This window comes from Arvicanthis niloticus, chromosome 2 (genome assembly GCF_011762505.2).
Source record: "Arvicanthis niloticus isolate mArvNil1 chromosome 2, mArvNil1.pat.X, whole genome shotgun sequence".
NCBI classification, from domain to species: Eukaryota; Metazoa; Chordata; class Mammalia; order Rodentia; family Muridae; genus Arvicanthis; species Arvicanthis niloticus.
Genome location: NC_047659.1, coordinates 10,378,835 through 10,401,794, shown reverse-complemented (window position 1 = coordinate 10,401,794; position 22,960 = coordinate 10,378,835). Strand labels below are relative to the sequence as shown.

The window sequence follows — 22,960 nt, the reverse complement described above, 5'->3', positions numbered from 1 at the left end:
CAGGGCCTCAGCCCTGCAGGCCCTTGTCACCTCTAGAAAGCCTTTTTCAGCTCCCAAAGACTTCTTCATCCTGCCTAGGCTTCCTAAAAACCTTTGTATATATTTCTGTTGGAGTATAGTACGAGCGCCTGCTACCACATCTCAGAGAGCCTGTCACCAGCTAACCAGACATCTGTCTCCTATGCCAGTTTGTCCTTTCCTCAGAGCCCCTGAGTCAGAGGTCTGGGACTGGTGCTAAGAGCTGACTCTGGCCCCAGGCTCCTCCTTCTACACGGTCAGGGTTGTTTGGGATCTGTCCCCCCAGTAGATGGTGGTGGGCTCCTGTGGGAGCAGGTACTTCTTAGGACATTGAGTCTGTGTTAAGCAGACAGGTAAAAGGCCTTCCCTGGTCTACCTGCCACCACCTGTCCCATCTTCACAGGAATGTAGTAAGCTACATCTCTTTGTCACTTTTCAGCTTGAGAACCTGAAAAAAAGAGACCTCCATGGCAGATGGTCATCTGTACCCAAACCAAATCTTAAAAATGAAATCATTTCTGTGGGGATGTCTGGAGCAGACCACGTGTAACGGAGGCCCTGTACCACATGCTGCCTTTGCTGGTCTTTAAGAAACTACCCTTAAGAAAATCACATAGGCCACTCAATCTCAACATAAAAGGAAAAAATTAATTACTGTCTTTGTCATTTAAAATAATATTTGATTTTCTTATCAATTTATTCTATGTATACAAAATTTAAAAATTTTGTGTCTAAAGAAGGCAGGGATAACCTAAAGAGAGCATGGATGCCATCGCGCTTGGGCTCAGCACTCCATCTCCTCTGAGATTCAGCCGTTGCCTAGGCAATCTGGATCCAGTCACCCCAGGGAGACTGAAGCTGATGGGCAGTCAGGAAGGGATCCTCTCCAGTGTCCCGTGAGCAGGTCCCTGCAGCCCTCCTTAATGAGTGTCATTATCTTCATCACAAGCCTTGGCCATCAGGCTCAGTGGACATGATGGTTTAGACACCCAGCGGGGCAGTACTTGCTAGCTCAGTTCTGCTTTCTCTTTTCAGAAATGATTTGGCGGCCTGCTGTGACTGTACTGTACAGTCAACCAAATAAATTCACCACAGTGATCCATTTGTGTAGCTAGCAAGCTGGCCACAGATGCCCAATCTCCAGGATTTTCTCGATTACTTCTGGCTTGCCAAATGCCAAACTGTTGGGATTTCCAGGCCCTGAGATGCCAGATGCCCAACTTCTAACAGTCACAAAGTTGATAGTTTATCTCTGCAAATAGCCAGGGCTTTCAGCCACTGTCATCCTTGGAATGTGGCCTGAGGGGTGGAAGGATAGCTATGAGCCACACTTGAAGGGCCTTTGTGAACAATTCAGCAGACCTCTGGGGGTGGGGATGTAAGGAAGGTGGCCCTGGAACCGCCTGCCTCAAGTGGCTTTTGTTTAGGCAGACGCTAACAAGGAATGTTCTTTGAAATGTCTGCCATCATGAATTTTGGAAATCTTAACTCATTTAAGAAAACATTTTAGGAAAAAGCAAGTACAATACAGGGGAAAGAACACACAGTCCAGAGGTGGAGACCAGGTGGGCTTCCTCTCAGTCTCCACAGCCCCTGTTGGTTTTAAAAGACATCTTTCTAGGAAAGCCATGCTGTACTACTGGTGGCTGGCAGTACTGTGCTTCTTAGAGAATGACCTCTGAAGCTGTCCTCTAACAGCAGAGGGCTATGGGCTGGCCATTGGCTCAGGCAGTAGTATAAGCACCATTCAAACCAAAATATTCCTAGTTTGAGCAGTCCCGAGTGAGGTAGGACCTAGGTGTCAAGCCAGGGAGGCTAGGCTAGGACCTTCCTGGAGCCCTCATCCTAGACCTTAGCAGGTACTGCCTGGCTCCAGGCCAGCCTGTTGCTATCTGGCTGTGGCTGGGAACAAGTCATGAGTTCAGCTTCAGATGAGGGGCTGTGGTTGCCTTGGCCTTCTAGAGAAGGGTGTGCTGATTCCTGGGCAGCCACAACAACGGAACAAAAGACTGATGGCTCTGAACTTCCTAGAGGGAAGCCAAGGGCTGTGGTGGCTGAGTGCAAGGTGTTTGATTGGAAAGATGTTTCTGGCTGAGTGGTGGCAGCAAGCCAAGGCTCTCTGTGGAAAACACAGAGGGGTTTTGTCTTTCAGGACCAGACCTGCCTGAGCTGGAAGAGGGCTGATAAGCACCGTCTGCCCATTGGTCGGACCAAGGCTCAGTACTGGAGACCATCTTCTTTTTCCTAATAGATTAGTCCAAACCCAGGAAAGGTAGGGCCTTTCCATTGTCACCCCCCTCCCCACTCTGTCTGCCCTTGTGTGGACACTCAGCATTGAGGTGAACATAAAGAGAAAGAGAGAGATGTTACAGTACACACAGGTCATCTCTCATGCTCTGTGAATGAGCATGGGTACTCACAGGGGTCTGCCTTAGGTGCCACAGCCTGTTCTGGGTTATCAACAGCTGTGCCAGGACCATTTGAGAGGCTAGGAGCAGGGCTATGCCCTTGGGACTTTGGACAGATCCATTTCCATCAGGGCCCAACTAGTAACTTGGTGTCCCTACTCCCAGGTTCACCTGGTAAACTTACAAAGCCTTCAAGATGCAAGACAGAAGTTTCATCTCTGAGTCATTTGCGCTGTCCAGCAGGACTTGGTTACACTACCTCAGTGACTCCATAGTCCTTCATCTGCCTTTCTGTTGGACACTGAGCACATTGGAGTGTTCTGCATAGTGGCCAGACAATGCTCATTGTATTCTTGGTATTTTGGTATGCTGGCTTCATAAATTCTTAGTGTTCCAGAAATTTGGGTTCTTCCAGAGAAATCTCGTCAGACCTGCTATGCAGAATTTGAGGAATAGATGTAATTGGATGAAGGGCAGATTCTAGACACTTTAACACACCTCCAGCCACCCCATACTGGGTTCCTGGAGACCAGAGTTTTCACCAAGTCAGTGGAGGGCACAGGCAATATTGGCAGCCCCCAGTGACATCATAGCACATTGTATTTTCATGACGTCCTCCTGTGAAGCTGTAACTCTGTTCCTGTCTCCTCACATGAAGAAAGTTAAGGCTCAGAAGAGTTTAAAACAAAACAAACAAATAACTATTGTACATTTGTTTTTGAATTCCATATGTAGAGAAGTTCAAGGACGACTTTGAACTTCTGCTCCTCTGAGTTCTAAGCTTACATACACATGGCATCATGCCTGGTTTGTTGCGTTACCAGGGATTGAACTCAGTGCTTCGAGTGTGCTGGGCAGACACTATCAACTGAGCTGCACTTCAGCCAATTTAAATAGCTTTCTCCTGAGCAAATAGGGAAGAAGGAAGGACGGCCATGGCAGATCCAGGTGTTTATCCCCAAATGTTCCAGCTCAGGAATGTCATGAGATGGTTGAGTTAGGGACCAGAGATCCCAGGTTGAAAGGAGGTCTTGGTGACTGTGACACTAGCCTGGCTGTAAGCACATCTGAGCCTTCATGTGGTGCCGAAGGGCAGTGTCCACATGACACTGGGTATTCTGTCAGAACACAGAACGGACTCCCCCTGCCTTTGACCTCTGCTGTAAACCAGGTGTGGGCGCAGATGGCATGTGTATCAGGCACTGAACACAGAGCTGAAGACAGACTGTTCACTCCAGTCTCCTTGTGTTAAGATGCGAAGACTGTAATCAAAAGAGGCTCAGTTTACCTTGGGCCCAGTGCCATGCACACATTCTGCAGTATTTCATGTCCTAAAACTGTCAGCTGGGAACAGACTGAAATAAAGCCTACTCATTGACTTAGATGAGGAACCCAGAGACAGGGTGAGTTGCCTCCTGCCCAGACCTCACCAATAAAAGAAGCAAGATTTCAATCCAGGATGATCCACTCCTCACACCTGCTCTCCACTTACACCTAGTCCAAGTGTTTCTTCCAAGGTTCTGTGACAGATGCTGTGTCATGAGCCTAGCTTCCCCTGCCCCCACTGGCCTGCTCATCTTTTATCTGCCCACTGGCCACCCTCATACACACAGGTTCAGTTCCATACTGGTTTATTTTTTTAAAGTGTGAAATAGGCACAAAGGATCTTTTCAGTAAAAATATCTCCCTGCCAACAAAGAAGTTGGTACCCCATGCACAGTCTTAGGTTAATGTTTTCAGAGATGAATTCGGTTGGTACATGTGGAAAATAACACTGCCTAGATAAAGGAGAAGCCTAACTCCAGGAGCTGGGCCCTGGAGAGGAATCTTCCAGCCTGCTCCCCTACACTGAGGATTTGCTAGAGTCCTCACACATCTGCCACCTCCCCACACTGGGTCCCTGGAGACCAGGGACCAGAGTTTTCACCAAGTCAGTGGAGGGTACAGGCAATATTGGCAGCTCCCTAGCGACATCATAGCACATTGTATTTTCATGACGTCCTCCTGTGAAGCTGTAACTGTTTCCGTGTGTCTGGAGCAGAGGCCCAGTTCCACCTGAGCATCTTCAGCCCACGAACAGGTTAGTCATCCTGTCCCTAAGGAGCTGCAGGCCTAATCAAGTGACCCTCAGGAAAATCCCAGTGCAGTGTCTTGGTTACACTTCCCAGGGTTTGCTCCCAAGGACCCTATTCTTTCATAACAGTGTCCGGAGAATCCCACAACGTGTGTGCTGAGAGTGTATGGAGGCCTTATTGAAAACTAGACCTCAACTAGCCAAAGGAAACTTCCTTCTGGTCCCCTAGTCCCCGTGAAGCATTAACTTTGAACCTAATAGAACTCTTCCACTGGCCTGGTGTTTACAATGTGACATTTCCAGACAGTTAGCTCTGGGCTAACACAGGCATATGAGCTCATAGGTGATACACCTAGCCACTAAGGCAGGGCGAGTGCAAAGCCTCAGAATATCCAGGACTGGGTTCTTTCCTCTCAGAGACCAAAGCCGACACATACCCCCCATAGCTTCTAGCTTCCGGGTTCTTCCTTCTACCACCTTATTGGAGCAGTGCCATCCCTTGCTCCCATCAGCCCATCCCAAGGGATTGCTAGAGGATTATACAACTGTCTTGGGACTCACATGGCCACTTGTATCCCCAGGCTGAGGGGCTCAGAGTCCCATGTGAGCTGGGCTCCCCAAAGGACTTACCTGATGGCTTATCAGTGGAAGATGGGAGACTGGTAAGGGCAGGCATGGTAGGCAGGGAGGGCGGCAGCACCTTCAGATTCTGGTCACTCTGGATCTCATTGGTGGAAATCTGGTTGATGATGCGGTTGTAGGTGGGTGGTTGGTAGAGCCGAGGTGGAGTGGCTGGGGGTGGCTGGGGCACAGGCCTGGCTGCAGGTACACGTTGACAGTGCTCTTCCAGCTGGGCGATGACCTCTGACTGGTTGTGCGCCAGCATAGCCAGGTGCTGGAACTTGTGCTCCAGGTCCTTGTACTTGCTGGCCAGCTGCAGCATGTCGGCCGTCTGGTTCAGGATCCTGTTCTCCAGCTGGGAGAGCTCCAGCGCACTGTCCCGCTTGCGGATGATCTCGTGCAGGAGCTGCATGTACAGCTGCGTGACGCGGGAGTTCATGTTGCGGCTCTCCTTGCGCAGCAGCTTCACCTCGCTCACGATGCCGCCGTCCACCTCCACCAGCTGCTGCAGCGTCTCGATCTGCCGCTTCTGCTTGAGCAGCTCACTGTTGAGCAGCTCCAGCTCCTGCTTGTGCACACGGTTCTCCAGGTGCACCTCAGGCTCCTTGGAGTTGACACAGATGGCACCTGTGACCCGCTGCTGGGGCACAATGAAAGTGTAGGTGCACTTGTCCGGGGACTCACCTGCCCGCTTGTACCTGTTGAGGTAAATGTACTCTCTCTGTGAACCATCCTCTGCGCCCTCAACATCAGCCTCTGGGCCTGTAGCAGCTCCAACAGTGGCCAGCAGTCCAAGCCACCAGTAGGCTATACACAGTGGCCTCATGGTCCTTGCGGTGTGCTGGTTGGTCTTTATGAACGAGGTCTCTGAAAGCCTGAGAGTGGAGAAATAAGGTCAGTGACAGCCCCATCTGCCAGTGGCTTGTGCAGGGTAGGACATTCCCCAAATACCTGTTGGGGAGGCTACATTCCACTCCACTGCAGTCAGAGAGAACAGTTGTGGAAATATCGATAGATGGCGGGGCCCTGCAGAGGTAGAGAGGAAAAGAGGTCTGCCATACCCAGAGCCCAGGAATTTGGCAATGGGCATGGTGGGGCTTGGAGGAGTGTCCAGTCCTCCTCCCCTGCCCTGGGACCTTCTGACCTTCCCCCATGTTCTGCCCACCAGCTGTCTGACCTCAGCTTTTCTGGATCTAAGTTCTGTACGGGCAGATACAGGGTCTCTCTTAATCTCCTGTCTCTAGAGTGTAGCATTGAGAAGGCTTTTCAGCTAAATGAATGAGCTGCCAGACACAGAGTGGGATGTGCTCACTCAGTAGTGCACAGTGTCAGAAGAAGGCTGTGTCTCTGTTTTATCTGTAGCGCCCCAAACAGGAGTAATCTGACAACTTCCAAACCCAAATTCTTGTAACAGCCAGTGTCTTCAGGGTCCTGATCATCACAGAGTGATTCAGTTAGGCACATGTCTCTGGCTTGTTTCTTGGACAATATATCCCTTCCCCATATGCTCGGACATAAATGTGTGCCAGGCAGTATGCTTACTGGATGCTGGGAATATGGCTGCCAGGCTCACGGGGCTTCCACGTCACCAGAGTTCCCAAGAACTATAAGAAGGAGCAGTCATGTGTTGTGAAAGGTTATGACAGGGCCCTGACCCAATAGAGGGGTCAGGAGCACTTCCCTGAGAAAGTGAACTTTGTACTGTCTCTTGAGGGATGAGTAGGGGCTAGACAGGCCAAGAGGGATGCTCTGATGTGTGCAGCCCTCCTCCAGGCCCCCGAAGGGCACCGCCCCAGCAGTCTCCCAGTCTGGTTTTCCTATACCCCTGCCTCTCTCCCTCCTTCCCTCCTTCCCTCCCTCCCTCCCTCCCTCTCTCCCTCTCTCCCTCTCTCCCTCTCTCTCTCTTTCTCTCTCTCTGCCTCTCTCCAGCTACTCTTCTATTTGTCTTCCTCTCTCTTTGGCAAAACCCTTCAGAGACTTGCCCATACTCAGTTCTCAGACAGCTTCTCCCCTTCCTGACCCCATCAGTCCCTGCCTTCTGCCCATTTTTCAGGGGTCTTTGTGGGAGGTCTTCTTCCTCCCCATACCTCCCTCCCAGCCTGCTCTCCCCCGACCCCTACCCCACACCCACCAATTTTTTTCCTGTTAGCAAATAGCAACTGTTCTAGTCACTTGGGCTCCTTAGCTCCTTTCTGTCTCTAACTGCAGCCTCTGATGCACCACAGAGCTGTGGTAGCCATAGCTTAGAAGGGCTCCCCAATGCCCTTGCTGTCCTCAGGCATTCCCCATTGTCACCTATTCTCCTTGCCTTCACTGTGTACCTGGATTATTGCAGCTGCCCCCTAACTTGCAACCCTGTCCCTGCCTCCTGACAACCAGAGGGATTCTTTATAAAAGTCCAATGGAGTCTGGAGTCTCTTCAGTGCAAAATCTCCAGCAGCTTCTCACCTTAAAGAGAAAGGTGAGGACTCTTGGCCCCCCACTCCCTGGCCCAGCTTCTGTTCCCTCCTAGATTTCATCTCTGGTCCATTCCCTGCTTAGTCACTTCCTGCAGCTACTCTGGCCAGCTGGCTTTCCCTCAGGCTCTCAGGTGCACTAAGGCCGCTGGCTGTCCCTCAGGCTCTCAGGTACACTAAGGCCACCTGGCTGTCCCTCAGGCTCTCGGGTACACTAAAGACTCCGCTCTTGATCCACCTCTCCCTGTTTGTTTGTCGCTCACTTCCGTTCTCCTTCATGCCTTTGCTCAGAGCTCACCTTCTCAATGACATGTTCTCTCCCACCTCCAAAACTAACCTAAGTTTGTGACCCCCACTTCCCCTCAGAGTCCTTGTCACCAGGTTTGTGCTGTCCCTCTCCTCAACTGTCAGTGCTTCTGGGGAGTCAGTTTTGGTACCTGTACCATTTGTAATGTCTACAGCCTGACCCAGAGTAGAGACACTTGGTCAATGTGTGGTGGTGGTAGGTGGGTGTGTGAAGAGACCGTCAGCAAGAGCTGCAGTGCAGTGGAGAGCTGTGGAGACAAAACTAGCAAGCAGAGAGCCCGTGTGGGACAGAGGTGAACAGCCTGTGCAGTGCAGGTCATGGGTCAGATTCACTGGTAACATCCATAGCATTCGTGGATTGAATGTCATCACGTGCCTGACCTGGGGCTTCTTCTCTGTGTTCTTTCAGTGTCCTTGATGGCAGCTGCTCTGCTTCTTAATTTTTACAACATATTTATTTGCATGTATACATGTAGGGGCACAAGTGCCATACACACTTGCAGAGGTTAGAGGACAATTTGCAGGAGTCAGTTCTCTCCTTCTATCATGTCTATCTTGGGCATCAACCTCAGATCATCAGGCTTGGTGGCAAGAACTCTCACCCACTGGCCCATCTCACCAGACCTAGATATTCTTAATCCCATATCACAGGGTAGGAGACTGGGACTTGGTTTTCAACTCTCAAGATCACAAGGCTGGAAGGTGACACAACTAGAACTCAGCCCTGTGCTGATGGCTGATGGCAGTTGAAAGCCACCAGCATCATCATGTGTACATTTCATATTCATATCTACTGGATACTGGCTGTGCTACAGGAACCCATGGAAGCTTCTTCTGGGAATCCTAGGCTGCAAGCTGTACTATGAACCAGCCAGTGGGCAGCTGCAGAACAGACCTGTTCTCCATGGGGCTCTACTGGCTGTTTTCTACTGAAGTCCAGAGCCCATGTTTGGTTCCAACAGTGAGAGAAGGCCTGTTGGGCCAGGCAAGGAGGGTATTTAATGGAGAGCAGCTCTGTGGAGAGGTGGGGCTTCAGTGGAAACAGGATGGCTTGACAATGTTTGCCTGGTTTCCAAAGCTTTGGTTCCTTGGGAGCTGCTGGTCACGCCCCCATTGTAGAAGAATGGAGAGAAGCTGGGCTCCAGGCTAGGGTTGGCCCTCCTGCCACACCTTCTGTGGGCAACTCACCTGCCTACTTGGTGACAAACACCTCTGTGCTGTGGCCAAGAAGCTGTCAGAATGCCATGGAGGCAGCTTGGCACCAGAGAGAAAACTTGATTTCTAAACATCCCTGGGCATCCACACCTGGAGGATGTGCTGTCCTGTTTATGGTGGGTTCTGTCCCTTTCAACTGTGGGTCCTCACTGCTCGTGCCTTTGGCCTCCTTTGTGGAATGGGGTAGTTCAGCTCCCATTGCACACTGGATAGAGAAACATGAGGGTAGCATGTTGTGATGGCTACGTGCTAACAAGCACAGCAAAGCACCACTGAGGAGCACAGATAGTGGATTGGATGCTATTGTCCTCTTGGAGGAAAGGCCACTAATGACCCAGTTCATAGAGAACCCAGGTCTAAGTCACAAAGCTGCTCAGACCAAGTTCTGATCCTGGGCAGCTGCCAGTGCTGCCACTTGGCGGCTGGCTGGAGACATGATCACTGAACCCCTTTTCCTACAAGAACGTAGCTTGCCATCATTAGACTAAAAAGCAAACCAAACTCGGTAAGTGCTGCTCACACATGTTCCGATCATTTCAAAGCCAGAATCCAGTATTTGTATTGTACCTGACTTACAGATAAGGAAGTGAAAGTTTAGAAAGTCATGATAGTCACCAAGTGTCCTGGAAGAATCTGGACATCTACATGAGCCTGTGCTTGGTAGGGTTATTTGGAGTCTGGTGCCTTACAGAAAGGAATTCAAGGAACTGAGTCCCCTCTGGGGGCTGACATCCTCATTCTAAGTAAGTCAGCAGTGTTAGTGACCAATGGAGGGAGACACTTAACATCCCGGCAGACAGGGTGTCCTGCCTAGGCACCCAGGTCCAAGTTGGACCACCAAGGGATTTAACCGGGCTGTGCTCTGGTGCATCCCTCAGCCTCCATAGCAAGCATTTGTTTTCCCTAAGACCATCTTTTGCTAGTTTGGCAGTTCTGAATGGGCAGTAATGAGTCTGTTTACTTTGCTTTCTTGATATTTATTCAGCTAATTGCATCCCAAGAGAAGTAACCCCCCAGCATTACGGCTGGAGGCTAGCTCAACTCTAGGCAAAGTGCCCCTCCTTGCTTTCTCCCCATGACCAACAAAGAAAAGCAAACCCAACTGTTTTCCTTGGCTTAGAAATTAAAATAAAAACACCAATCGGAATCGCTTTTCCACATTGTGTGGTGAGGAGTTTCCATTGTGCCAGGCTTCCCTCTCCCTGGCAGCAAGGCTACAGTGACCACGTGGCAGGACAGCCTTTGCACGTGGGGAAGGCTCCCTGGGCTTGGGTCTCACCCAGCCTCCTGTGGTCTGTCTGAGTGTCCCCATTCGGCCTGTGTGATGGGGCCACACACTGCGCGTCTGCATCCCTCTGGCCATCACAGCACTGTAGCCTGGGCATTGGACTACTTCATGGGATGAAGTATCATTTTGGTAATACAGAGCTGTCTTCTGCCCAGCGGCAGAAGCTACTGGCTTGGCATATCCTTTTGAGTTCTTATCACAAAGATTTGAAATGAGTAAAGTTCAAATAATAAAAATAACTCCAGCCAATTAGTTCTGGGAACCAGGTACTTTGTCTATATCATGTCACTGAATCTTCTAAGCAGCCCACTGGGACGGGCCCATTGCTTCAGGACAGCCATGTGGCCAGGTGCTGGGGCACACACTTGCATCCTAAGCAACAGCAGGGCAATTCCCCCTGAAATGCTCAGGAACTTTGCTGGTGAGCTCTCACACTCATGGTCTTTGTGAGCTTGTGTATTTCTAGCGTTCTTTCCTTTTTTCTTAGCTAGGGTCACACATGCCTCAGGCCGGCTCTCAGCTCTGTGTGAAGTGCTGGGACTGGAGGCATGTCTTACTGCCCCATTTATGCAGTGCTGTGGATTAGTGAGAACTAGGCCAGCACTCTGCCTGCTGAGCCATAGATATCCACAGCCCTGGCACATCTATCTAATTACCACAGAGATGCATTCAAGGCTAAGGGTGTGGGGCGGGAGGCACTGCTGAGACTGAAGACCATGACTTGTTGGCCTAAGTCATGGAACTGTGAAGTAGCAGAACCAGGCAGCAGGTACATCAGAACACCAAAGTAGGCCTTCTGTGAAAGGCGCCAGTATGACAGGAAACCCCAAGCCTTCTGATCCTCTAGGCAGGAGGAGGCTAGAGGTGCTCTTGGGGTCTGCAGGACTGGCTCTTGGGAGCTCTCCTGGTCAGTGCGGGTTGTGTTCTGGAAGAGTACCCTGCTCTACCCCAGCTTAGCACTTCATTGTCAGCTGTGAGCACAGCATCCCAGCCACACTGGAGACCTAAGACGTGACCTTTGCCAAGGCCACAAGGCCCGTGTGTGTTTGGCTGGCCCTCCCCTTCAGCGTCTGTGCTTGAGTGAGTCTGAAGAGTCAGAGCATGAATGGAGATGGCAAGTCCAAGATCAGGACAGCAGAGAGCCCAGCAAAAACTTGAGCAGCAGCAAATGGTTGTCACTATAAAAGCTGCTGGGAGACCTGGCATGCCTGTAGAGCGATTCCCAAGCCCGCTGCTGACCCAAGATGGGGAAGGAACCAGCTGCAGAGTGAGTTTCTAACAGAGCCATTGGGTAGGAGTGTGGCAGTAGTAGTGTGGATACTGGCTGTCTGCTTTGTTGTACATGTGTGTGCCCCACACTCTCGTGTGTACCCCACGCTCATGTGTGTACCCCACGCTCTCATGTGTGTACCCCACGCTCTCATGTGTGTACCCCACCCTCTCATGTGTGCACCCCACGCTCTCATGTGTGTACCCCACGCTCTCAATGTGTGTACCCTATGCTCTCATGTGTGTACTCCCATACTCTAATGTGTGTACCCCAGTAGTCTCATGTGTTTACCCCCATGTTCTCATGCATGTACCCCGCTCTGTCTTGTTGTCTTTCCCAGCTCTGTGCGTAGATGGCTTCAGGTACTACGTGATTATTACTAGCACCCAGGAAACACAGTACTGACTCCTGACCTAGGGTGCAGATCACACCTGCATTGAGCAGCAAGGAAAGCCCAGGCTCCAAGATGTTAGGTCGCCTGGAGTAAACACCAGAACCATATTTGATGATCAGTGCCAGCCCCATGCCCTCACTGCAAGGTCACCTCTCCACCAGGATGAATAAAAGACTCCTGTTTGTTTGTTTGTCTAATGGCCAGGATGCAGTTGCTTCTTACTGTTGAGCAGACTTGTCTTTCAAGTCAGTACAAGGGTGAGTCTTGTTGGATGTTAGAAAGAGCTTCTTCATCCTGTGAGTGGAACGACCCCAGAATGGGCATCCCAGACGAACAGTGGTAGACTCACCTTGGGCAACCTGGAGAAGGAACTGTGTATCATTTGTCCTCCATGATTCACCCCAAGCCTGGAGGCCAGGGTGGGAATAACTAGTCTCCAACTGCCACCCTTCTTAGCCCGGGATCCTGTGAATCATCCCTCACCAGAGACCATGAGGGCCCCAGGGAGCCTGCAGCCAGCTCCTCATTTCCTCAGCTTAGTAACTGCCAGACCTTTATATAAGTCCCTCTCCATTGAGCCTTCCCATCTATCAGGCTGGCTCCATCCTGGGTCAGCTCTGTTTTAGGCGACTTGAGCAGAGAGGCACAGACCAGAGAAGCAGAGAGGATAGGATTATATCCTCCAGCTGTGCTTGCAGGAGTGATGGAGATGGGGTGGGGCAAGCCTGAAGGCCCAGGCTCATGTACATGCCACGGGTGAGCCGTTGGCTTCCAGGGAAAGCTGAATGTGTAGAGGCAGACTGTGGTCACGCCGTGAGATCATAGGGGATGTGGGTAGGCCCAGGGAGCTGGGTGCCTGTGCCAGGGCGATGAGGATACTGCTGTTACTTTTTCTTGCTGTGTTACTTGGGAACCATTTTGAGATTTCCCCCAAAGTCCACACACCAAACCCTCTGTGCCAGGAGTCACAGAGAGCAAAGCAGAAGCAGGGAGTGTCTGGAGAAGCCATTTGAGAGTCCAGCTTCTGAGTTGGCTGCTGCACTTCCTGTAGTGCCTAGTGTGCTCTGGAGCCCTGGACTGGGGGCCAGGGTGGGAGGTGTCTGAGGCTGGCTACACACCACTGCCCCAGGCAGCTTCCTGGAAATCCTGGGCATTGCCTGGAGCTTCTCCTCTGAGCCCAGCTGAGTAGCTGACACAAAAGGTCACCTCAGCCAGCAGAGATGCCTCCTTCACCAGCACAGACACTCTGTAAGTAGGGACTGTGGCCATCCCCAGCTCAGAGATGAACACATGGAGCCAGAGCTGCCAGATGGTAGGGGTGGACTCCCGGCCAGCTTTCTTACCCATACGCTCCTAAGTGACTCCCTGCATCTGGGTGGGTATGAGACAGAGGCTCATGTAGTCCAAGTGGACCAGGGGCTGGCCAAGGCTGGTATGCCCACGAGACTTCAGATCCTCTGTCAGCCTCTGTGTGCCAGAGCCCAGTTTAAGTGAGTGTTAGACAATTAAGCCCAGGTCACTTGGTGTGTTAGGCCAATACACTACCCTATAATTCACTCCATATGCACTTTCAGGTCTAAGTAAAGCTCACATGGCATCAAGTCAGCTCCCTTACACACATCTTAGTAGCTTCACATGCTTTCTGCCTGGAGAACCTTTTCCCACAATCCTACCTGGTATGCATCTGTCTTTCTTCCTAAGGTGACATCTTAAGGCTACTTTCTGTGTGAAGAAGTCTCCTCTCTATTCTAGCTTGCAAGAACAGGTATCTCCACCCAGCACCCAGAGCTCAGACTGTACTGGCTGGCTGGCTGCCCCAGAGTGTGAGCTTCTTAGAGTCACCTCAGAATGCTAGTGCAGTACCTCGGTGACTAGACGCCAAGGACTGTGTTTGTTCCTCATATTCTCCTGGCTACTCATAAGAGACAGATCAGGAAAAAAGAGATGAGGGCCCTGCGCTCCAGGGGCCCACAGCAGCAGGCGTTTCTGTCTCAAGTGGCAGCACTCAGGAGAGCCAAGGGGCCCCATGACCCAACCAGGATGGGGACTAGAGGTAGTGGATATAGGGGGAGGGGAAGTGCCTAAGGTTTGTCTCATTGCTCATGGACTCATCCACTCTGCAGATTTCCTCTGCTGTTTAGGGTGGATTCTGGAGAATCATTCAGCAGGGCAAAGGCAATACAACCTTCCACGGCAGAGGTTGGAGTATCCACCCTGGCAGGCTTGGGCCTTCTGGAAACTGGGAATCTTCTGGGCGTTTCTGTGGTGGTCTCCATCTGCCTGTTTGAGGACTGAGTGACAGAGGCCACGTCTCTAGGGCTGCTGGCCTCAAGACAGGCCAGTTTCACCAGGGAGTGGACCTGCACAATGGCTCAATTGTCAGAGGCCTGGCTCCACACCCAGCATCTTAGCATTCCTGTGATCAGAATGTGTCTCACGGTGATGTGTACATGGAAGCGGATGCTGTAACACCCTCACCCTACCCCCACCCCCTGCTCCTGTCAGGAGCAGCATACAGCTTAGCTATAGAAACTTCCCCCAAATAAGGATTCTGATGTGCACTGTCTATCACCACAAACTCCAGGCTGCCTGAGCTTGAGTAACCTCTTTGGTGTTTTCCGTAAGTTTACAAGAAAGACTCGCTTCTCTATACATCAGTTCTTCACAGAGATCTCTGCTGCATGATTGTACCAGACTGTGAGCTGGGCTGGAGGGACAGGTTAGAGCTGGGATTCTTCCCCTGTGAGCTGTGAGCTGGGCCACTGATGGAGAGATCATGGAAGATGGACTGTGTTCCTGAGCCTCAGTTTCTATTTCTGTATCCTTGGGGAACCCTCTCAGCTCCCCGGGCCACCTCTTATGACTCATGCCATCTGCTGGGATTTGTGGGATTGTTTACAGTCTGCCTGCCACATCCTAGTGTGCTTGGGTTCTATACAATAGTTCTACCATGTGCTCTCTTAAGTTGAGAACATTCCAGATAAAGTAGGCCATGATTCAGTGAGAGGCCAGAGGCTGAATATACCTGCCCTTCTGGGAGACCTTCTGTCTGTTTTGTTTGTTTCCAGATGCCTGATGCTTCCTCAGGAGCTGTTAGGTGTGGCCCAGGGTAGATGCTAAGCTCCCACACAGCAGCTCCAAAGGATTCCCCCGAGTAGTGACGAGAGAATGCCTGCCAGAATGCCTATCTTGTCAGGTGGAAGAACCCAAGGTACTGCCCTGTCCTCCACATGCAGGGTGTAGAGGATGGTGTCAGGTTTGGGAACAGTGTGGACGTGCAACTCTGCTTCCAGTGCTGCAGATGTGGACCCCACACAGAAGGCACCATGGAAACCAGGGAAGCACACTGTTCTCGAAGGGATTAAGGTCAGCAAAAGCAGACTTGACTACCAGGGTCACAGGGCAGCATCAGGACAGAGAGGTTAGGATACTGTGTGGAGTAGTGGAGCAGGACGGAAGAGGAGTGGGCTTTGGAACCACAGTGCTAGGTTCAAAGCCCATGGATCACATGACTGTTAGCTTGGGCAAGTTAGCTTTCCTCATTCTTTCATCTGAAAAGGGGGTGCTAAAACAGGAACTCATTTTCTAGGGTGGGGGTAAAGATGGAGTAAGGCTCGCTAAGCCCAGAAGGCAACTTTTGTGGGGTTCTTGCCTGTGAGCCCATAGCCATGCTGGGCAAGAGTCTCCAGAATCATACATGCTGTCCACCTATCTCTTTCCACTGTGTTCCCCTTGCCCAGTGGTAATCTTTTTGTCTTAGCCAGGTTCACAAAGTCAGTCAGAACCTTTGCAGAGGCCAGAAAGCCACCAAGTCCACACTACAGTAGGAAACCTTCAGTGTCACCCATGCCAGAAGCCTGGGCTGGAAGCATGTACTTCACAGCCGCTTTCCAAATGCCTCTGAGAACCCAGGAGCCCTCTGTCCCTGGACTCAGATACACTAGTGTTGTGTGGCAGTAGTCACCATGGCCAGGCTTGTTGGAGTCTGTTCTCTGCTTGTCCCGCTATAACTTCAAGACAGGTGCAGCCGGTGGTCCTCTTGTGGGACCAAGGAAGCTCCGTTTTCCTATCCCTGTGGCTGTGACAGGGATGCCAGTAGGCAGATCAGTGTCACCCAAGGGTGATGCAGGATAGCATCCTGCCTGTGAGAGTGATGTTAGAAGTTTTGGTCTAGTTGTATGTTTTCTTACAGTGTACTTCTAAGATGCAGGAATGCTACAGGTAGCCCCAAAGCCCAGCCCTAGATGCAAAGTATCTTTAATACATTTTAATACCCTTATTATTTTATATTTAAAATATAAATATATGAATAATATATATGATAAATAAAATATAAAGTAAAGGTATTTTAATACCCTTTAATACAGTTCTCATGTTGTGGTGACCCCCTAATCATAAAGCTATTTCATTGCTACTTCTAACTGTAATTTTGCCACTGTTATGAGTTGTAATGCAGATGTCTGATGTGTAGGATATCTGGTGTGGTTGCAGCCCACAAGTTGAGAGCCACTGCTTTAGAGACTGTATCCAGGCCAGGGAAAGAAGTGGGGTACTTGTTCTCCCCTCTGGGCAGTTTTGACAGTTGGGCTTTCAATAACTGGTAACTAGATTTTTAGAGACTCTGTACACAGGCACTGGGCTGAGAACTAAGGTGTCATGGGCCACCCCTAGAGAGCAGTGATGTGTGACTTGAAGTGGCCCTGTGAGACAGCGGTAGTTAGGTGTGTGTTGTGGGGTAGCTGCAGGTGCCTGCTTAGCTGTTGCTCTCAGCTCTCCTTTTCACAGATCAGGAAACTGAGGTTTAGAAAAGCTGTGATCTGCCACTTAACAGTGCTCAGACAAGGAGCCAGCGCACAATCTCTGCCATACTAGGCCTGTATGTGCTCAGAAGAACCCATGTGGAGAGAGAGCATTGAGCTAGCTTTGGAACTTGTGTTCTCTGTCTTCCCACCCCTATGAAAAGGGATCTTTTTCTGAGTAACAACACTGGCCTCTGGGAACTCTCCTAATCCTACAGCAGAGGCAGTAGCTGACCCGTGACACAGATGTCACAGGGAGAGGGAAGGGCTCAGCAGAGAATTTCTGTTTGGAAATGTTATCTCAATGCTGAGCACTTTCAAGGGACTCCGTATGTGGTGCATGCCGTGTCCCCTCACTAGGCTGCTAGGAAAGCATGTCCTCCAGTTTCTCAGCCACATCCTGCTGGTTGGAGACCTAGGGTCCATCTCTTGTATCCTGAGGGAAAGTCAGGGCAGCACTTTGCCCCAGTCCTACTGACAGAAACTTGTGGGTGACATGTTCTGTCCCGCAAAGGACGCCTCTGCTCCTGGCACGCTGGCAGCCTGGCCCAGGGCACTTTCTGAGCAGAGGCTCCCACTGCCTCAGGTCTGCATTACGTCTGCTTCTGCCGCAGCACATTCTCTAGCCTGGGTGTGCAGGAGTCCTGAGCATGAACACAACTTACGCAGTCTTCCACTCCCCTGCAGCTCTCAGCCTGCTGCCCTTTCAAAGACGCACCTATACACATGCACATACCCAGCTACCTCCCTGTGTCCAACAGCCACACCGGCTCACCCCAGAAGCTCTTTGTCTGAAAGAGGTGAGTGGGGCTCACCAATGAAGTCCTTAACATCCCAGCCCAATGTGCTTGTGCCTCTACACCACCCTGCCCAAGTATGCACAGTTCTCTGCCTCTTCAGATGCTTGATTGGACTCCCAGCAAAAGCAAGGTATGACCCCTGTGGGGTCCAGCTGCACAACGAAGCTGGAGGAGTCAGAGTTGCCCATCTCAAGCCCCTCTTCCCCTGGCTGCTGCAGTTGAGAGCTGGCCCCTTACCTCTTCTCTCTTGCTTGGCCCTGGAGCAGTGCTTCACATGCTTCACGGTGCCATCAGTGGGGCAGCCTGGCCGTGGCCTCCCGAGAGGTCCCGAGTCTCAGGCTGGACTGGTTGCCGAGCCGTCCTGCCTTACTGGCCTCAGCTGGCAGCAGTCTCTGCTCTCGGAAGCTCTTAGGGATGAGGCTGCCTCTGGTGTCACTGGGGCTGCTCCCAATCTGCTCTCTCACAGTGTGGTCCTCAGCTGCCTTAGTGCATTGTCCTTGTAGGTCCTGGGTCCAACAGCACCACTCAGGGCTTAGGGTCCATCCCCAGGCCGACAGCAGCAGCCTCAGTTGAACTCCCAGGTCCTTTGTGGAGCCTTTACATGCCGCCAGAGGAAACTGTGAGCACAGCCTGACCCTGGTTGGCTGCAGGCACTTCTCTCCGCCCACCAGTGCAAGAGGATCCCCCAGGCCCCAGAAAAGCTCTGGGCCTCCCCTCAGCTCCAGACAGGGGCGGGCCGCCTGGTGATGTCACACCAGCTCCAGCCCCAGCTGGCCCAGCCCCTCCTGCCGGCTTTGGCGGCCTGGGCGGGCCCCCTCCTTCTTTGGCTTAGGAAGACTGGCCAGTTCTGTTCCTGGCTCACCAGCCTGCTCCACTCCCTGGAGCCTGATGTTACTGGGGTGCCCTGTGTAGGCAAAGCGCTTGTGCTCGCATGTGCAAGTGGCTGCTTGGGAGTCCAGGGAGCCCTGCTTACTGTTTGCCCTACTAAGCTCTCAGCATCCTTCTCCTCACACTCTCCTTTCCAAACCACTTCATCTCTGCAGAAGGCAGAGATGAAGTGGTTTGGAAAGGAGATGTGGTAGTGGATTAGGACAGTGAAAGTACCATGCTGGGTTGGGGACCAAACTAGAGGAAAGCTGTTACCCACTCCCTGAGTCCGAACTTCCTTCCCTGCAGCATAAGTGAGCCACATTCCAATAGCACAGCAGGGTTTACTAGGGTCACCTGGGAAAGTCCGGTTACAGGGTCAAGGACTCTGTGTACTGGGTGGTCAGGTAGACTGGACTTGAATCCTAAGCCCCTATGTGACCCTGCCAGCCTCAGTTCTCTGCTGCGACTTGGGGGACTGTTCAGGAAACACAGGTGGAGTCCCTGGGAGCTGTCAGCTGTGACTGGCCAAGTGAGTGGATCGCTCAGACTGATGGAGAAGGTTGCCATTGATGCCAGGCCAACACCCTTCAGCTGTATCACATCTGTCGAGCTGGTCAGTGGAAGGCCACTGGCATCCTGCAGGGGTACAGAGAGGGGGAGACCCCAAGTCCCATGCACAGGCTCACCCACTGATGACTCTTCTTTGAAAAGTGTTAGTGGTGGTGGTAACATTTGGGTACAAACTAGGAGGAAACTTCAGTGGCCCTCTCTTACGGCAAGGTACCATGGGATATATTCCTAGTCTCTAGAAAGACACACCCATTGTGGTTCCTTCTCCCTAGACTGCCACCCTTTTGTTCAGGAAACAAATTCTATTTTCTGCTTCTTCTCAGCCTACCTAGCCCCTCCCTTTTTCTGTCAATTTCTTTTCTTTCTAGAAGAAACTACAGACCTTACAGGACACCATTAGCCAGAGAGCTGAGCTGGGCTAGGCAGGAAGTCCTTTTCTACCAGGGGATGAAGATGTCACCTGCTCTGCTTTCTGCCCAGGTCCTGTAGCTGAACACCATTCCTTTGGTAGATGAGTCCTATTTTGCAGCGTGAGTCACATAGCACATTGAGGGGCTGCCCCCTCTTACTTCTAGGATGTGTTTATGAAGATGCTGCTGTTAGCCAAAGCCCTTGTCCTCTGACAGCAAATACTTGGGCTGTGAGAAAACTGCTGCGTGCTGGGGGTACATCTTACAGGGAGATGCAGCGGCCAGGGCCAGCTGCCAGATGAAGTCTCTAAGCCCAATCCCATAGGATGGCTCAGACCCAATAGGCAATTGAGGTAGAGGGGGGACAGTCAGGGCTAGGAGGAATGGGTAAAGATACTATGGTTGCTTCTTCAAAGATAGTCCCAGCATCCTCCAGATTACCAGGCGATTCTGACACTCCTCCCATTGAGAGGTGGTATCCATTCTCCATCCTTACAAGTCTATGTGTGGTACCAGTTTATACTGGTAACACCAGTAGCATGAAGTGAAGGGACCTGATGTCCAAGGCCAGAGAACAGGTGTTTGGTTAAAGGCCAAGTGACATCTGCTCTGTCCACTGGGACACTCTCTCACAGATCCTTGAGCAAGCCAGAGCCTGAGAAATTCAGGGTTCACAGCACATGACAGATAGTACTGCCTCTACTGGCACATGTGGAATGTTGCCTCCAGATGATTCCTGCCCCTAACTACCGAATTACCTCACCTGTACTTTACACTCAACCATGCAGTCTCCCTGTTGGGTCCTGGTTGTAAAGGAGAGAGAAAACACTGTTCCACTGTTTTCAGCCACATCTGAATTCCTGGCTTGCGGCTTAATGGAATAGTTACAGACTACTGCATTTGATGTCATTTGTTAGACCACAGAAGTAACTGGAGAAGACCCTGGACAAGAGCAGGCGCTCTTATATGGTGCTCTTGTATTTCGCTTTGTTTGAGTCTGGATACTATTACGTAGACTGGCCTCAAACTCAAAATCCTCCTACCTAAGCCTCCTTAGTGCTGAAATTATGGACATGCACCGCCATGCCCAACCATGAGGTAGGTGTTCTTTCAGTGGAGCCGAGAGAAGAGCATTTTGGTTGAGGAGAGATGAGGCTCTGTTAGACAGGTGGGGTTAAATCCCAAGGATCAAGTAACAGGCTTTTAGCAGTACCTGGCTGGCATCGTCTCTGTAAAAGGCCAATGTTGAGGGGTCCGCTCCTGGAACCACAGGCTGGGCATCAGAAGCTGGAGGCTGTGGTTGTAGCTATTTGGTGAGAAATACAGATTGTGGGCCATAGAACTTAGGTGATGGCAAAAGGAGTCTCCAGGACTGCATGTGGATTATCATGGTATTGCTGTTTGCATAATTCAAAGCTTCTACAATTTCAAAAGCACCAGAGTGGCCTTGTCCCACTCATCTTTGCACAACCCTTGCCCTTTTGGTGGCCCAAAGCAACCAGGTACCAATTCTGGGGATTGGCTCAAGCTTCAGAGCCAATTTCTACTTTTCCTACTAAGTACCTCTGAACCTCGCTTTCCCTCACCTGTAAAATGGGGATAGTGTGGGAGTCTACCTCAGAGAGCTATTATAAAATTAAACAAGGGGCAGAAGAAACGGCTTGGCTGCAGGAGTGCTCGCTGCCTTCTAGAGGATCTGAGTGTGACTCTCAGCACCCAAGTAATGGCTCACAACCATCTGCAACTCTAGGTCCAGAGATCCAGCACCTTCTTCTGGTCTCCCTGGGGACCAGGAACTCACTGGAGCACAGACACACATAGAGGCAAAACACTCACACACATAAAATAAAAACATTTTTAAAACATTAAATGAGCTGTAACACATTAGTTTAAGACACTCTGGCTGTGTACAACCTGTAAATGCTGGCTGCAATAATTACTGGTGCCTCCTTAACTGGGAGATCAGTACCTGTGTAGACGTTTCCTCATCTGCTTTTGGTTTTGATACAGGGTCTCTTGTATCCTAAAATGACTGACCTAGCTGTGTAGTCGAGGATGACCTTGAACTTCCCGTCTTCCCATCTCCAGCTCCTGAGTGCTGGAACTCACAGGTGTGCCTTGCTACATCTGGTTCATGTGGTGCTAGGGATCAAACCCATTGATTCTTGCATGCAAGACAAGCTCTCTGCCAAGCCACCACTCCAGCCTTGGTTGTTGTTTCAGACAGGGTCTCCCTGTGTAGCCCAGGCTGGCTTGGATCATAAGAGCCCTTGCCTCAGCCTGAGTGTTGAGATGGCAGGCAGAGACCATCACATTTGGCTACAGCTGACCTTATTTTTTCCTCTGTGTTCTTTGAAGTTTTTCTCTTCTCTGTGGCTCCTCGAAGTTTGATTGTGATGTGATTAGACGTGATATTCTTAGCATTGGTTCCTCGTGGTGCTCACTGAGGCTACTGGACCATGGCTGCTTCCCCTCTCACTCTATCTAGGAGAGGAGCTTTGTTTCTTAAATGTTCTCCTGCAGCATTTTCTCCCCTCCTCCTTCAGCCCCATCTGCACAGCTGTCACTGGGCATCTGTCTGTATGTCCCACACCCCCCATGTAGTTTGGATCTTTTCTCTAGTTCCTGCTTTGCTGACCTGACCTTTCTTCTATGTATCAATCTATTAATTTCAAGTGAAACATTTTGTTAAGTATTGTACTTTTTATTCTATAATTTTCACTTGATTGATTGATTGATTGATTGATTGATTGATTGATGTTTTTCAAGACAGGGTTCTCTGTGTAGCCCTGGCTGTCCTGGAACCCACTCTATAGACCAGAATGGCCTCAAACTCAGAAATCCGCCTGCCTCTGCCCAGCTTGGATTTTTTTTTTTTTTTTAAAGTCAGATCCTGGCTGTTTAGCTCTAGCCAACTAAAACTCTGGAGTAGCTCCGGTTGGCCTTAAAACTCACAGAGATCCTCCTGCCTTTGCTTCCTCGGTAATGGTATTAAAGATGTACACTATCACAACAGCTAGATTTAAAACAAGCAAACAAAAACTAGAGGATAAACCCCTGGCAGTGGGCAAAGAGACACTTTGTTGGTGGTGTTCTTATATCAGTCAGGGGCAGAGCAGTTGGCAGTCCTTTGCTCATCCTAGCTTGATGCCTGGCTGGGTGGACAAAGCTGTCTTATGCCTAGGACTCAGAAAAGTCAAATCAAATCCAGGCAGTGCAGTGAAGGAGGAGGAAGACAGACAGAGACCTGTGGACCACCATGCCACCCACAGACCTCCCCACTAGTGCACAGTGCAGGCAGCCCATAGATACCCACTTGCTGCTATGCCACAAAGCACCAACAGAGGATATCACCCAGGGGCTCAGCAGCCATGTGGCCAGCCTGTGGCAGGAGCCACCATAGTGTGCACGCATGTGGTGTCAGATGGGAGAGAAAGAGATGTGGAGTGGCTTGAGCATCA

The 22,960-nt window shown here is 50.9% G+C and overlaps 2 protein-coding genes and 1 non-coding gene across 16 annotated transcripts in view; 2 read left to right on the top strand and 1 right to left on the bottom strand.

The window, feature by feature from the left end:
* Angptl2 (angiopoietin like 2) overlaps positions 1-18,344 on the bottom strand; it is a 31,334-nt gene extending 12,990 nt beyond the window's left edge. The window contains exons 1-3 of one of the 2 annotated variants that reach the window (XM_034496564.2): positions 17,887-18,344; positions 6,073-6,147; positions 5,131-5,996 (exon numbers count right to left, since the gene is read on the bottom strand). In XM_034496564.2, the coding sequence (XP_034352455.1) occupies positions 5,131-5,947 (817 nt within the window). In that variant the 5' untranslated portion in view covers positions 5,948-5,996; positions 6,073-6,147; positions 17,887-18,344. The remainder of the gene's footprint in view (positions 1-5,130; positions 5,997-6,072; positions 6,148-17,886) is intronic. The other variant, XM_034496563.2, reaches the window with a different exon arrangement.
* Positions 1-22,960, top strand: part of Ralgps1 (Ral GEF with PH domain and SH3 binding motif 1) — a 252,182-nt gene that overhangs the window by 151,634 nt on the left and 77,588 nt on the right. The gene's annotated exons all lie outside the window — the stretch shown is intronic.
* Positions 22,552-22,692, top strand: LOC117704755 (small nucleolar RNA SNORA48). Its single transcript, XR_004606288.1, has one exon. It is a non-coding gene; the product is annotated as a small nucleolar RNA SNORA48 (small nucleolar RNA).